General features: G+C 41.5%; 1 protein-coding gene across 1 annotated transcript in view; it reads right to left on the bottom strand.

Annotated features, from left to right (window-relative positions):
• LOC136427036 (rho guanine nucleotide exchange factor 28-like) overlaps window positions 1–15,356 on the bottom strand; it is an 88,902-nt gene that overhangs the window by 18,510 nt on the left and 55,036 nt on the right. Inside the window, exons 32-50 of the mRNA XM_066415754.1 lie at window positions 15,010–15,101; window positions 14,732–14,789; window positions 14,357–14,409; window positions 13,820–13,996; window positions 13,221–13,346; window positions 12,583–12,700; window positions 12,234–12,283; window positions 11,713–11,832; window positions 11,141–11,222; window positions 10,430–10,515; window positions 9,760–9,940; window positions 9,058–9,135; window positions 8,522–8,595; window positions 8,244–8,276; window positions 7,964–8,045; window positions 7,367–7,537; window positions 6,132–6,301; window positions 5,253–5,321; window positions 3,729–3,822 (exon numbers count right to left, since the gene is read on the bottom strand). Of these exons, the coding sequence (XP_066271851.1) occupies window positions 3,729–3,822; window positions 5,253–5,321; window positions 6,132–6,301; window positions 7,367–7,537; window positions 7,964–8,045; window positions 8,244–8,276; window positions 8,522–8,595; window positions 9,058–9,135; window positions 9,760–9,940; window positions 10,430–10,515; window positions 11,141–11,222; window positions 11,713–11,832; window positions 12,234–12,283; window positions 12,583–12,700; window positions 13,221–13,346; window positions 13,820–13,996; window positions 14,357–14,409; window positions 14,732–14,789; window positions 15,010–15,101 (1,914 nt within the window). The remainder of the gene's footprint in view (window positions 1–3,728; window positions 3,823–5,252; window positions 5,322–6,131; window positions 6,302–7,366; window positions 7,538–7,963; window positions 8,046–8,243; window positions 8,277–8,521; window positions 8,596–9,057; window positions 9,136–9,759; window positions 9,941–10,429; window positions 10,516–11,140; window positions 11,223–11,712; window positions 11,833–12,233; window positions 12,284–12,582; window positions 12,701–13,220; window positions 13,347–13,819; window positions 13,997–14,356; window positions 14,410–14,731; window positions 14,790–15,009; window positions 15,102–15,356) is intronic.

Below are 15,356 nucleotides of genomic sequence, written 5' to 3'. Positions count from 1 at the left end.
ATACATATGCATAAATGTTTGACAACTGCATTTCCTTTGAAAGCTTAACTACACACTGCTAGTGTTTTGTCCTTGGCATAATTACCATCATATTAGTTCTTTAGTTCAAAAGAAACTAGACACTCCTGCACCCATGACAAGGGCAATGAAGTAGGAACAGTTGAGTACGACCTTTTGTAGACCACGGTCACGATCATGGTGTTGTTCTATACTAAATTCAGGAAGGCGGCAGCTACATGTTACGTTAAAATTGGTTCATCAATGGGGATCACATCAGGAGCATATTTGTTTTGGACAGTTGGAGTGAGTCATAGAAACTCATCTTTAAACCAAGCTGGCTTCGCTTTACGCTCAAAAGTGGATGCACCCCTTACGCTCTATATCAAATTTGAGCAGTCAAGCAATTTGAGCAGACGGTAGAATTCAAAAATTTGATTATGTTCTTTGGTAAAGCATAGGCATGCAGGCACCCTTAAACCAACTTCCTGTATGTGTGCCCTGTGCCATTCTGTCCTGGTACTGGGGCTGACCACCACACACTGGCAGCACCTGCTGAGACAGCAGTAACACGACCTCTGAAATATCACCTCAGCAATTCCACCTAACAAGTCTCCAATGACAATCCCATCTGCACCATCCAAACGGGCTAAATTAGGGCCTGGGGGGATGTTTCATCTGGAGAGAAAAAAGCTTGCCAATGGGAATCACATGTGTGTTGAGGAGTGAGTCATGGAAATGTTATCCTCAATCCCAGGAAAAAGTGAGATCAAGTGGTTATCATTCGTGGGTCACTGAGATCAGTGAAAGCAGAAATGCAAGACCATACTAATCTATGGGGGGAAACTAGTTTGTTGTCAGCATTTTAAAAAGAAGGAATATGAATATGATCTTTACATGTTTGCACACAGAAAATGAATAATATAAAAGTTGGTCATCTGAAAAAGTTACCTTTGGGAAATGAATACAACCTTGTCTGCTAGTCAAGTCTACACCTTTATTTTACTTTGAATGCTTGTTTGGCCACACAGGCCGCTTTTCAACAAGACCGTAGTGGAGGTAAACCTTGTCTATGGCATGTATAGTTGTAGAAGACCTTACGAAAGTCGCTGTACTTTTGTTGTGTCGATAGTTGCCCTAACTACTACACCACTTGCCACCTTGTCCTACAGGTATACTGTAACAAGCAAATTCAGTTCAGACAAAGATTCATAGAGAAAAAGGTTCACCAATGGGAATCACATGTGGAGCATATTTGTCTAAGAATGAGTCATGGAAACATTATCTTTGAAGCCTGGTAAAAGTGTTAGATCAAGTGGCTATCTTTGGTGGGTAAGAGAGAAATGAAAGCAAAGATGCAAGACCACGTTGTAATCTATAGGACAGGCTTTGTTGTCAGCATTTTTACGCATACAAAAATTAAGATGTTGAAAGCAAAAATGCAAGACCACATTGTAATCTATAGGACAGACTTTGTTGTCAGCATTTTTGCACACACAAAAAAAGAAGATGTTCCTGACACGCTTTGTGTGCACAAAGTATGAATGCAATATAACACTTTAAAGCTGTGCATCTTGAAAAAGTACCATTGGGGATACGAATGCACCCTTGTCTTTATATTTCCTGGTACGTGTGCTTTTGGCACAGAATTTCCAACGAAATAGACTACAGGGCTTGAAAAAGTGGGTGCATGTGCACCCAGTGCACCCAAAATTGGAGCTGTGCACGTATTTTTTGACTGTGGGTGCACTGGTGCACCTATATATTTTTGTAGCCTATAGGGTTAAGGTACTATTGACTGTACACTAGTATACAGAATATTCTTGAAATGTAACTATAAAAACAGCATGATAACTTTTTGCTGTACTCGATTCAATGTATTATTTGTTTGAAATTTCAAAGTTAGCTATAGAATTACAGATTGAAGTTCTTAAGAAAGGCAGCAGCGTTAAACTTTGTAATTATGTTCTGAAGAACATTCAACTTTATTTTATCTGGTGCACCCAAAATTCTTTCTGTGCACCCAATTTTTTGAGTTGGGTGCACCAGTGCACCTATTCCCAAAGATGAATTTCGAGCCCTAGACTATCCAGGGAAATGCAGTACTCATAGGTAACTATACGCAAGTGGGGACTTCAATGACCATGACAATGAAGTTTATTGCATATTTATGCCTGACAAGGGCTAAATGCATTAAGATAGCAAGAAAATACTGAGAAAACTTTATGATTTACACGTTTCTTCTCTTTTCTCAAAACATGTGTAGACAAATTCACAGAGGGACTTCACCTTAACGATGACTGAGAACTTCCATGTTAATGAAGTGACAACAGATGTACAAGTACCAGTAGACATTCCTAGCAATGTTAACAACAACTCGTTACCCTAATCACTCTGCAGGTGACTCCGGTCTGCTCATTTAGACAATTTTACAACAGTTACTGTCTTCCTCACGCAACTCGAGATTTCAGAAGCAAATCAGTACATTTCAAGTTACAAGTTACTGACAGTCCCGTTCCAGTACTGAATTGGTTTGCTAAGGGTTTACTGAATTACTGATAATGCAAATTGTTTAATATTGAAATTGTCTTCATTTGTAATTGGTCACTTATTATGTCTCCAGCTTTAATATTTTTTCCAGCCCACTCATTGTTTGGGAATCATAATTAATTTTAGTTAATTTTCGTTGTTAGATCTGTCATTTTAAGGTTATGAAAGTACCTTTTTTGGTCAATTCCATGTAATAAAGTTCAGAATCCTGGACATGTACCTGTAGACATCCCTTGCAATGCTGACGGTCGACAACCCATTATCCAAATCACTTCACAGCAGCAGGTAACTCCGGCCTACTCATTTAGACAATTTTATGACTGTCTGTATCACGAGATTCTACTTTTAATTAGTGATTATGAAAATTGTTTCTTGTCTCCATCTGGAACTGGTAACTGTAGTCTGGGGACCTTTTTCAAACCTTGCAACATACAGCCAAACCTGTACAAGCGACCACCTCTACATAAGGACCACCTGGCCAATGTGACCTCTTTTTGCTCGTCCCCTAGATAAATTTTCCCATTGACGCAAACTCTAAGAGTCCTGTCTATAGCAACCACCTGTCCACATAGACCAGATCTTATCAGTCGACTGAGTGGTCATCTTGGGCAGGTTTGACTGTACATGTAAGCATCATCTCTAATCAACCTTAAAGCTCGAAAGTGTGAGCCTGTGCATTCCTCACAGGTTGAGGTACATATGGTCTTGATTCACTAAAGGTTGGAAGCGGTACTGCTGAAGGAGGGGCTGCATGCCATTTCCAATCAACCGTTTTAATTCCACGTACTTGGTAGCTGAACCACTCAAATTCAACAGTTTGTGTGCAATTGGTTCTTTCAGTCTAAATATAGCATAATTGGCACCTGAATTTAGCAGTAAGTGAAGCCAGCCTGCAGAAGTTAACGAACTACGTAGCGGCTGCCTTTCTGAATTTGGCGTAGAGCATTGATGGTAACCCCCATGCAGGCTCCCTCTCCCCTGGCTAGAGAAGTATTGAGGAACAAAGCCCCCATGCAGACCCTCAATATTGTGATTACCCCTACCTTGAGAGCTGTGTTCCCTTGCCAGGATCCCCCCATGCAGACCCTCAGTATTGTGATTACCCCTACCTTGAGAGCAGTGTTCACTGACCAAGACCCCCCCCCATGCAGACCCTCAGTAGTGAGAGAATTAATCCCTACCTTGAGAGCTGTTTTCACTTGGCGTCTGCTGTCCGTCCTCCTCCATGCGGACCCTCCGACTGCCACTGCTGCCTCGACGATCAAGTGAGCCAACCTGCCACACCACAAACGGACATCTTAGATGCAGGACTTAAACATACCCCCCATTTGATATAGCCTCCATCAGGCCTTCCTATGGTAGACTGGGTGCCATCCTAGATTACTACCGGGGCTCCAGCGTTTGCTACCCAAAAATCTGTGTTTTTTAGGGTAGCTAGTGTAGGAGCCTCTATAGAAATAGGATGGCACCCAGGCTATTCCTATGGGGGTACGGATCGTAGAATTTGGAGAGAAAAAAGATAATTGGCCAGGAGAGTCAGTCCACGGCAAGGTTTACATCTGCAAATGAAACCCTATGGTGGCCAAACCTAGCCTGGAATCCAGACCTATTAAATAGCTTCCGAGTCTCTCCCCGCAAATAGAGAGACTCGGGAGCTATAATAGGTTTGGATTCCAGGCAAACCCTCCTGGCAAATATTCTCCATATAGCCGGTGTAGTTAGTGACAGGTAGAGGCTACATTTTGATACATGTAAGGCCTTCTTAGGAAGAAATTCCAAAGTTGCATTGATTTGGTAAATATACAAATGAAGAGAATGCAAAGAAAGTAGTGATTTCATAAATACGTGAACATAATGCAAAGAAAGTGTTGATTTCATAAATATATGAACATAATGCAAAGAAAGGAAAAGCTGTTAGATACCTAGTACTCATCATCTGAATGGTAGTCACAAGATTTGGGTAAGACATTCAATACAATGTTCTCACACTAGGGGGAGCACCCGCACAGTGTGTCTGTCAGCTTTTAACTTTCTCAGTGTAATTCTTCTGGATTGGGTACCATAGAGTGAATATAAAATTCTACGAAAGAGCAAATACTAAAATAATAAGTAAGAGGTGTCAAGAGCTCCATTGATAGCTTGATTGGGTTGGTAGGTTATAACAAGGAAAATCGATGTTATTGTGAGACAACATAGCAGAAATTTACCTGGTCGAAGTTTCAGTACCTATATATACATGTACATGTGCATGAGTCTTTCTTGGGTATGAATGGACTTTATTTCTATTTTCAAGAAAGGAGTACATGTGTGTTTTTTTCAGTCCATTCAGGCAGAAGGGGAAGGTAGCCGGGGAGTTACCAAATCACCGGCCAGGTAAATTCCCTGAGGGTTGTGTCACAATCAAGAACATCAATTTCTAATGTGCCAAGGTGGTCACCAGGATTTTTTCACAGCATTGGGTACATATGGCTAACTTCGTGTGACGATAGCCACATGGCAAGCTCTGAAGGTGCTCAGAACATTTTGAAATCTAGAACCCTCTCATACACTTGGGCTCAAAACAGCAGCATTTTTAACACACAGTGACAGCATAGAGGGTCATTTTGCTGAAATGCCCAGGTGACCACCCTGCAAGAGGTGTATAGAGCAGGATGTGGGAGGGTGGGTGTGTCTGGGGTGGGTGTATCTGGGCATGGCTACTCTACCTTGGGAGGGAGACTGAGGATGGGTCGCAGGGGGATGAGAGAGAAAGCCTGAAGAAGAGCCAGCGACAGCTGTGGAGGAAAGGCCACCGAGCAACAGGCTTCAATCACATGTGCAGGAAAATACATGTATCATCACACAGGTATAGCAAGATAATCATGACCAAGCAACAGTCTTCAAAATCACAGCAAGTGCAGGAAAATGCCATCACACAGGTACAGGGCTGTTCATTCCAGCTATTTTTTGTCCATCCACCTCATTGTTTGGTACCCTATGTTGTTAATTTTCCTTCAGTTGTTAAACCTGTCATTTTGTGCTTGCAAAAATGCATTTTCATCAATTTCATGTATTGAAGATCAGGTTTTTCGGCAAATGGTGTGACCCAACAAGCAGATTTCCGTCCCAGGACGGAGGGATGGGTCCTGGAAACAGCCCTGCACAAGTCATGTAGCAAGGTAATCATGGAATGACTACAGGAAGTTATGAAAAAGGCAGTACAATGCAATCAATGGCTTATGGAAGAAGTATCTAAATCACAAGTAGGAAATATCACGGCTAATGAATCGTATCCATCCCTTCTATACAACTGCTGAGTCAAGAAACAAGAAGGCAGGCTATGGAGTACAGCACAGAAATACTAAAGGTACATAGCAAAGTAGCATGTCCCAAGGCTTTTGAACTGGACCAACACCAAGGATGCACAGTTCCGTACCTTGAATGTCCTGTGCTCTTGCTCTGAGGGACTGACGCTGTCGGACTTGCTGTACGACAACAGCTGTCTGTCCCTATTATACTACTTGCCCCTATTCAACAAAAATGTTCCTAACTGCCCCCTACCTTTTACAATGTACAAACAGCCCTTAAGATGCAGGGCTACGTACCTTGAATGTCCTGTGCTCCTGCTCTGAAGGACTGACGCTGTCGGACTTGCTGTGGGACAGCTGCTGCCTGTCCCCGCTGGCCCCGCCCACCCTGCTGGGAAGGTCGGGCGAACTGCTGCTCTGCTCTACGTCGTTCAGGGTGGACACCGGGTAACGCTTTTTAAAGGACCCTGGCAGAGAGAAATAAAGTTGTACATTAAAATCCTGGCAGAGAAAAGCTTAAGTTAAAATCCTTCCACACCTTTGGTGTATAAGGACAGTGCCCAATTCTGTTTCTATAGCCCTTGGGCCACACATGCCAATGCAGCAGGGGGCTAGTCCACTGATAGTGGAGTATGTTCAACTCCTATCCTCTTTCTCATACATGTAAGTGCTGAGTGCTAAGCAGATTGCCATCTTTCAAGTCTTTGGTATGACACAGCCATGGTTTGAACCCACAACCCTCCGAATGCAAGGCAAACACTCTACAACCTATGCCAGTGCACCGACAGAGAAAAATGGCAGCAGTTTAAGATTCGATTAAAGATAACAAAAGATCTACATGTACCTTGGATTTGTAATCTAAAGGAAACATGAGTATGAAGCCTAAAAGCCTTTGAAGTATAAATTTGAATTCATTGCATTTTTATCGGATCAGACATTCTAGACTTTGGTAAGCAAACCAGAGCTGTACAATGCTTGATACCAGGTAAAACATTTCTATCCCATCCAGTCACCTGCATCTCAGCTTTTTTTATCATTGGCTTTAGCATGTACCTTTATGTAGAATGTACTCCCAATATAGTCCTGTAAATGACAACATTATGTAAAGCAACTGAACTCTGGTGAACTTGTTATCAGACAACAACCTGTATGACCATAACAGGCAATGCTGTCGACTATACAAATATATTTTCAGGGCAACCACTTATGCACACAGGCAACACACCTACATGTACTGTCATGATTGTATACAATTACAAGCTTCACTTTCTAGGATGCCTTTAGACTTTGTTTGCTCTACAATAAAGGTGGCAGTGTGTTTGAAGAGACAGTCAAACCTCAAGCACGCTACAGATACCATCATCCCACCACACTTATCAAAAAGAGTAGGGGTCCATCCTGGAGTGTGGATCAGATCTTACAGTCTGGTCTTACACAACTTGTACCCACTGTACAAAAATGGTGTGTTATGCCTCAAAGCGTTTAAAGGTTATGCAAAACAAACAGACAAATTAACAATGAAATAAACACACCTCTTCCCCCATTGCCAGACTCCTCCTTCGTGTCGAACCCTCCGAACGTCTTGTTTCGTTTGGGCAGGACGGGGGAGAGGCCGTGGGTCCCGCTGCCGTGCTCCCCCACGCTGCTCACGCTGCGACTCAGCTGGCCGCCAGGGCCGTACAACGTGTTCTTCAGGTTCTCAGCTGTCAACAGAAACACAAGTTTAGATTGAAAACTTTTAAGTTTAAAAGTGATTTTCTATCAGATTCTTGGTCTAGAGGCAATGTCAATAGCCAGGGCTGTACAACGTGTTCTTCAGGTTCTCTGACGTCAATGAAAAACACAAGTTAAGCTTGAAAAAAAGTGAAACTAGTTTAGCTCACTGACAAGCTAATCTACCATTAGCCCCGACAGAGAATAAAAACACTGTGTCATTGTACCGGGGAAATTCCCCTAGCTCTTTCTGACTAGTACAATGAACAGTGGACCACAGCTTAACGTCCCGTCTGTGTTGTGTGAGCTACAACAGCCAGAATTCAAACTCCCCAAATCTTGAGCCAAAGTCAGGGTCACTAACCACTTGACTACACATGCTTCACAATTGAAAGTTCATCTGTTACAACATTTACCTTCTTGAATGGCCGCCTGCAGCCATTTCTTTGCTTGCAGCTCCTCCCCTGTGTCTATGGCCATCGTGTATGTGGGCTTCAGCTGTAGAGTGATCACAAACACAGTTTAGTTAAAATCCTTCCCACACTTTTTGGTGCCCATCTCTGTTTCTCTCTACAGCCCTTGGGCCACACAGGCCAATACAGTAGGCTAGTCCACTGGTAGTGGTGGGTATTCAACTCCCATGCTTTTTTCTCATAAGTGCCAAGTGCTAAGCAGAGAAATTTGAGCACATCTTACCTGTTGGGCAATGTCTTCTCTCCCAATCAGCTCCTGGAAGATAACACTGAAAGATTAATGTCCCACCCCAACGCTCTAGGCTAAATTCAGGAAGCCAGTGGCTACATATTACGTTAAATTTGGCAGGCCAGCTTTGCTTCACACTTAATTTCAGCGGCCCTGCTACGAATTAAGTGTATACGGAATTCAAACAGCTGATTCTGCACTACACGAAAAGGCACGCAGTATGAGTACCCTATCATATCATCAACAGTGTAACAGACTGAGGAGGTACGTACAGTCAGTCCTGCCAGAGCCTTCATCTTCTCCTGCAGGTGGTGGTTGACTTCTCGATCCCTGTTCGTCATCTCCTCTGTAGAAGAAATGTTTTATTGGATTGTTGTTTAAATACAGACCAAATGACAATCACATGGCAATTAGAAGGTAGGTACACATGTAAGTACATGTACCATCTAATTCACTTGTATGAAATTCAACCATAATGGATTATGATATTTCCTGATTTTATCAACTTGAACTGACTTACTGAAAACAAAATGAATTTCATATTAAAGTTTTCTAAACCAGCAAGACAACGCTTCCATTGCAAACCACAATTGTTCCTATATTTCAACTATACCTAAAAAGCCAGGAGAAGTTGAATCTATTAAGTGTACCTTGTATTTATCAACTTTGAAAATGTTTTATTTTGTTGTGACCTGTACTTAACCTACAATGTAGATAAGTGGCAAAAAAAAGTGAAATAAAGGTCTACTTTCATTCAATCATTCATTCATCAAATTTCTTCATGATGATTTAGTGACATGAGCCGTACCTATGAGCTGGTTCATCTTGGCTGTCCTGGCCTCGGTGATTTTTCTCTCCTCCTCAGTTTCACTCTTCATGCCTTCATCTACAGCAATAAGAAACAACTCCATCAATTATGAGGTATCACATGAACGTTACTTAGTTTATCAGATGTACCCTTGGCAACCCTGAACCTTGAACGAGGACATCAGCGATGCAACAAGATGGCAGTAATGCCCAAGTGCAAACTAAATGCTTGATTTCTAGTTTTCTCTAACAACCATGATCAGGGACAAATCAGCAAAGAAAAATGTAAATACATAATTGTACATTAAAAGACTGCTTTGTTATTAGAAAAAATACAGAAACTCAACAGTATCAATGACTTATGCTAACCCTTATTGTTTTAGTAATTAGGATGTTAATTTTCATTCCATACCTCTATTTTGTACTATGTTTAATACTTGTTGCCATACATTGTAATGTGTACAATTGTCGTGCAATAAAATTCTTCTGTAATGCAGAATACAGAAGACAGTATTGAGATGACAAACTGTTTTAACTTTAATGACTGTAATGACATTTTATCTTATACCATTGTTTACGTTGTACGCTCATCTGTACTTTTGTGGGTCAGCTGTTACCAGCGAGAGCTGACTTGACTGACGCATTGTAATGATTTGTCTCATTTTCAATAAATACAAATACAAAATACAAATATAATTTTCACCTTCTTCCTCGGGACAGTTGTTGACGGCCTCTCTGACGATCTTCATCCATGTTTGGCGCTCCTTCCCGTCCACGCACATGATCTCGTACATCTCTACCGTGTTCGCCGAGATCAGGAACAGACTGCGCTCCTCGTTCGCCACCTCTCGCACAAGCAGCTTGAAGAGTGGAATGACAGCAGACTGCAAGAAACATGAACATTAGTACTAAAAATTGGTAGGAGTACAAGCTAAATAGTTTACAGTCAAAACTGACCAAGAAGACCACTCAGGGGACCAGTAAAGTCTGGTCTATATGGACAGGTGGTCACTATAGACAGGATTCTTAATGCTTGTGTCAATGGGACAAGTTATGTCCACATTAGCCAGGTGGTCTTTGTGCATAGGTTAGACTGTGAATTGAATGGTTGATCCTGATTGTGCTGTTTGAGCAGGATGTGCCCTCAGTTGCCATCACACAACTGCCTCCTGCAACACTAAAAACAGCAGGGATCTTTGCTGCATTGGATTCAATTACAACTTTTGAATATGACCCTACTGGGTAGTACTTTCTAAAGTAATTGTCATTCTGGTAGATATGCTGCATTGTGTTGTTTTCATTTTTCAAGACAATTCTACGAGGGAGCATTTTCTAATAATCTAGTAGAACAGAAATCCTCCTGCGACTCTTACCTTTTGGTCCTGTGAGTAGAAGGAGTATCTCTGGTTGTTCTCATGTAGGAAGAGCAGCATGTCTGATAGCACCACAGCTGTCACTTCTGGAACAGAACATGAACAGGACAGGGTTAGGACAACTTGTCAGACTGCACAATCAGACTGTAGAATCTGGTACATAATGATGGGCGCCTGTCGTGTTAGGGATGTATATGCATGTAATATATAATGTGTTAAGTATGTACTAATCAATATTGTAAATATCAAAGACATTCAGGCTTCATTCATGTGTCTGTAAGTTTGGTATTTTGATAAAGAATTCAATTGAAAAAACAAACAAATTTAAAGTATTTTAAAGATAGGGCGCGATTTGGACAATCATTATGCCACTCAGCAGAGATAGCCAGGATGGTTGAATGCCGAGTGGCATGGACTATATGAGACTGTATATCATTGCTGTTCTCAAGAAATGGGCTTGACTTGTACAACGTCACTCAACAGAGAGGTGGTCAGGAATGTTTGCCTTGGCATTGGCTATATGAGACTGTGTATCCTTGCCATACAGGGTATCTTTTTGAGACACGACTTTTGAGTGAATACGCACTGCGGCCACCACGCAATGTCTACCATTAGATATGGCAAAACTTAATAGCCAAGTACGGCAAGAATTTCTAGCATGTATGGCAAGAGAGGAGTTTCATGGGGTGTTGATGAAAGCCATCACGTTACCTTTGACAGTTCCCCTTGCATTCTTCCAGCCGACGACACCCTCATGTATCAGCTTGCGGTGGTTGTGGAGCAGGTCGTCTCTCTGTGGAAAATACAAAATTATGTGTTGGTGTTTCCGCACTCAAAAACACAGTGACAAACAAGCAAACAAACAGACAGACAGACACATAAAATGTACTTTACTCCTTTGACTTGACTTTACTTTACTTGGATCCACAATTAGCTTGGCATTTCAGTTAGCTAGATTTATTTTGGGTGAAGTATAAAAAGGTTAAGGACTTATATAGGGTAAGCCATGAGGGAAAGTAAGGGGGCATTTTAAAGCTTCATTGAAGCAATAATTTCTTAGGGTGCAGGTACACATTCATTGAACGCCGTCATATGATTCAGATGCTGTGGGATTTTCAGGCTGGCAAGGATCTAAGACAGCCTTTTCTGTGACAAGAATTTTGCAAGACACAATTACGACTTCCCCAAGGATGCCCTTAGTTTTGTTTGTAGGACGATCGCACGATGTTTGTGACCTGGCCCCAAATCTACACACAGTCAGATAATCTTACTAAAAGCTTTACCCTGAATTTCCTGCCGTTCTTGAACGTTGCGTGCCCCTTCTCCAGTCTGTTGTAAATCTCTAGTAGCTTCTGTTGTCTGTTGTAGTCGTCCACCATCTCATCCACTCTGTTCAACAGGTCCTGGGGTACAGGAGAATAAGGTGATTATTTATAAAGATGAAAATGAACTTTATTGCATATCCATGTCCAACTAGGCTGAATAAAAGTTTTAAACGGGAACTATGCGGCTCCAGAATGTGAAAGATGTTGGTTAGCTTGAGTAATGAATCCACTCTGCTTTTACTGCATGCCCAACATGGGCTTGATGCAGTAAAGTTAGATAACTAAAATGTAAAAAGAGAGAAAAAATTCTGGTGTATTCCATCCTCCATAAAGTGAGTCAATGAAGGTTATACATCCAGTTGACAAGATATGCAAAGTAACAGTTACTCATTGACAAGCAACGGATAGATTTTGGAGATGGCCAGACGTTTGAAACGCCTGACCATTGCAAATACTGCAAAATACCAAAAGATTCTTACCACAACTAGTTGTCTTGACTGTTTAAGTGGCTCGTGGTCAGCTTTGGATTCTGGAAAGAAGATGATATAATGTCAACGTAGTGGTAGAAAAAAGAAGCACTGCAGAGTTTGACTTCCTGACTTTGATATTTCCAAACTTATCGTCAAGTAGGCAAGCTTGTTGTCAACTATATATATCTTAAAAACTAGTAGACAACCTCGCCAACTACATCTAAAGACTTGTAGGCAACCTTGCTGACCAACTACCAACCACAGATGACATTGCTCACAACGAACTCCAAACTACTATCTGGAGAAGGTCGGGAGGCTGTGGTCGGCTATGTGTGACAGGCAGGCTTCGTGCACTGACCTTTGGTTCTCTTGATGATGGCGTCGATCACGAGAGGGTACTGGGTGATGCGCTGTGACACCAGGCGGATGTGCTCGGGCACACCAAACCTTCTGCACAGCGGGATATGGCTACACTTCTACAGGACGAAAGAAACAAACAACATATAAAATATATGTGTTATGATACAAAACACACACATGAAAACTCAACTTCAGTGGTAATTTACTTAGCAAAATAACTTTTACTTACATTCCAACCTATACCACCCCTACATTAGGACAACCTGGCCAATGTGACCACAATGTGGTCAGTATTGACCATAATGGTAAAATCCTAATTCACAACAGCCCTACAGCATCGACCATGGCTAAACAGCCTTATACACAACCAGTACATAATCACCTGCTAACATTTCTGTGACCTATAGCTGTAGTGAGAATTACTGTCAGTAAGTCTATACAGACTAGGACACATGCTGCGCAAACGAAAAATTACAAAACTAAAATTGCATTAAAAACCTGTGCGAATTAGAAGCAGTCAGTATTGCCATGAGGAAAGTGATGGACTGTCAACAGAACTGGTTGTGTGCAACAAACTTTGACAGCTAAATGTATCCAGCAGTTCTACAGGCCATGTGTAAGGTTTTCTGGATTTACCTTGATGAAATTCTGGAACTTTCTGTCCCTGGTGTACCACTCCTTGTACAGGCTAATGGCCTCCGCCTGCTTACTGCACAGCTCACCATACGCCACCGTCATACGTTCCCCCAACTCATCCTGGAACTGTTACAAATGGTAAACAAGCATTATTCAACAGTCTGTTGTAACAGTAATTGTAACACTTCCAATAAATAACAAGTTTGGTCAATGCACACTCAGATTGCTTTTCACATTTTTAAGGAAACAGGCATCACAGCGTTTACTGTCATAGAAAATACACTCTGACAAACCTCTACAAGTGACCACCACTACATAAGGACCACCTGGCCAATTTGGTCTTCATTTGTTCATAGCTTTGACCAAATTGTAAGGGTAGACATGACTTGTAACTTTTTGCTGGTCCCTTAGATACTTAGTATATATTAACTTTTTCCATTGACATAACCATTCAAAATCCTGTCTATAGTGACCACCTGTCCACATAGTTACATGCAAACCATATTTTTCGGTTCCCTGAGTGGTCTTCTTGGGCAGTATAATAAGATATCTGAAGACTCCATGTGAGTGGAGTTGCCTAAAATCTCTGCCATTCCCACCTGTTGGCAGATGACGTCCCCGATCTTCTCCACGACGGGCGTCTGCTCGTTGCGCCGGTCCTGGAGGTTCTGTTTGAAGGTCGTGTGAAGGTCGATGATGTCGTCCAACGCCGGGAAGATCTGGTCGACCACCGAGGGTTCCATACGCAGCTCATACAGCATGCCATGGGCAAATATCTATCAACAACAACAGAATCAGTTTTAGCTGCTTCAGATCTGTACTTTGATTGATGGCTCATTCCCCGTCGTCAAGGATTTGGGAAGGGGTAACTAAGATATATCATATGGGATAAGATATATCACAACACTGAGCAGACTAAATTTGGACTCAGAATTTGAGTTTGGACTATAATTTGCTTCTATACTTTCACATTTTATACCTACATGTATGTGTTAGATATTTTGTGGAAAGGCTCTATGTTATACAATGAATCATAATACTCCCCATTGTAAGTTTTCAGCTTTTCTACTGTGCTACTGTAACAGATTGTTTCCCCAACAATGTTAATAAAAACAAAACAAATTGACAGTACTCACTCTTTGCATGATTTTCAGCGTTTTAAAATGTTGCATTTCTGTGCGGATGAATTCTGAAAGAACAATGGTTGATACACACATTAAAGACCTGGGTGTAACAGTAATTCTTAAACTTCAAAAAAATGAAACTAACTATTGAAGATGAAGACAGATTTTCAAGAGACTTTCTAAATAAAGTAATGATATCATACACACACATCAATTTGTGCAACATCCTATTCAATTCAATTCATTTGAAGGGAAATTTACAAAGCGTCAAACATAGACTAGCATTTACAACTTCAAGCTTAAATAACAACATTGTACAGTAGTAACCACTGCAATGGCCAATTATAGTTCAAATTATAATTTTTAGATATGAAAGAAATTACTTACCATAGATGGCATTTTGTCTCTTGACATCCCTCTCAGACAACTTCAGTTTCTTAAAAGTCTGGAATGGGAAATCACAAGTAGTCAACAGAAAGCAAGTACTGTGGTGAAAATACTGTATGATATAGTGATGCTAAAGCTCCTGTCACGCATTAAAGACCTCCCTGTGACTATGCTCCCAACCACCAAGGTCTGCACTGGGTTGGGATAGCCTGGAATCCATCCTATTCTCTGTTCAAGTTCACTCCTCTCATCGCAACCAAACAGAATAGAAGTCCTACCTTGTTATCAATAGTTTCCCTCCATGTCTCTGGTTCCATCCCCTTAAACAGGAGGTCGGCATCCTCCTGGAGGTCATCGACCCCAGCTGCACCTTAAAAAATCACCACTGCATCAGATACGAAAACTGGTTCTGCTGCTGCAAAACCATAGAAACTCAGTAGGGGGCCTTAATCACAGCTGTATCAGATATGAAAACTGGTCCTGCTGCTGCAATACCATAGCAAGCCAATAGGGGGCCCTTAATCAAACTTGTCCTTCATTTTACTGACACCTACATGTACATTGTGTATACAGATCAAATATCATCCATCATCTATCGACAGCTTCAGGAGTTGTGCTGAACAAA

Source organism: Branchiostoma lanceolatum, chromosome 2, assembly GCF_035083965.1.
Source record: "Branchiostoma lanceolatum isolate klBraLanc5 chromosome 2, klBraLanc5.hap2, whole genome shotgun sequence".
Taxonomy (NCBI): domain Eukaryota; kingdom Metazoa; phylum Chordata; class Leptocardii; order Amphioxiformes; family Branchiostomatidae; genus Branchiostoma; species Branchiostoma lanceolatum.
The sequence above is the reverse complement of the archived record's forward strand: the minus strand, read 5'-3'. Positions and strand labels throughout refer to the sequence as shown.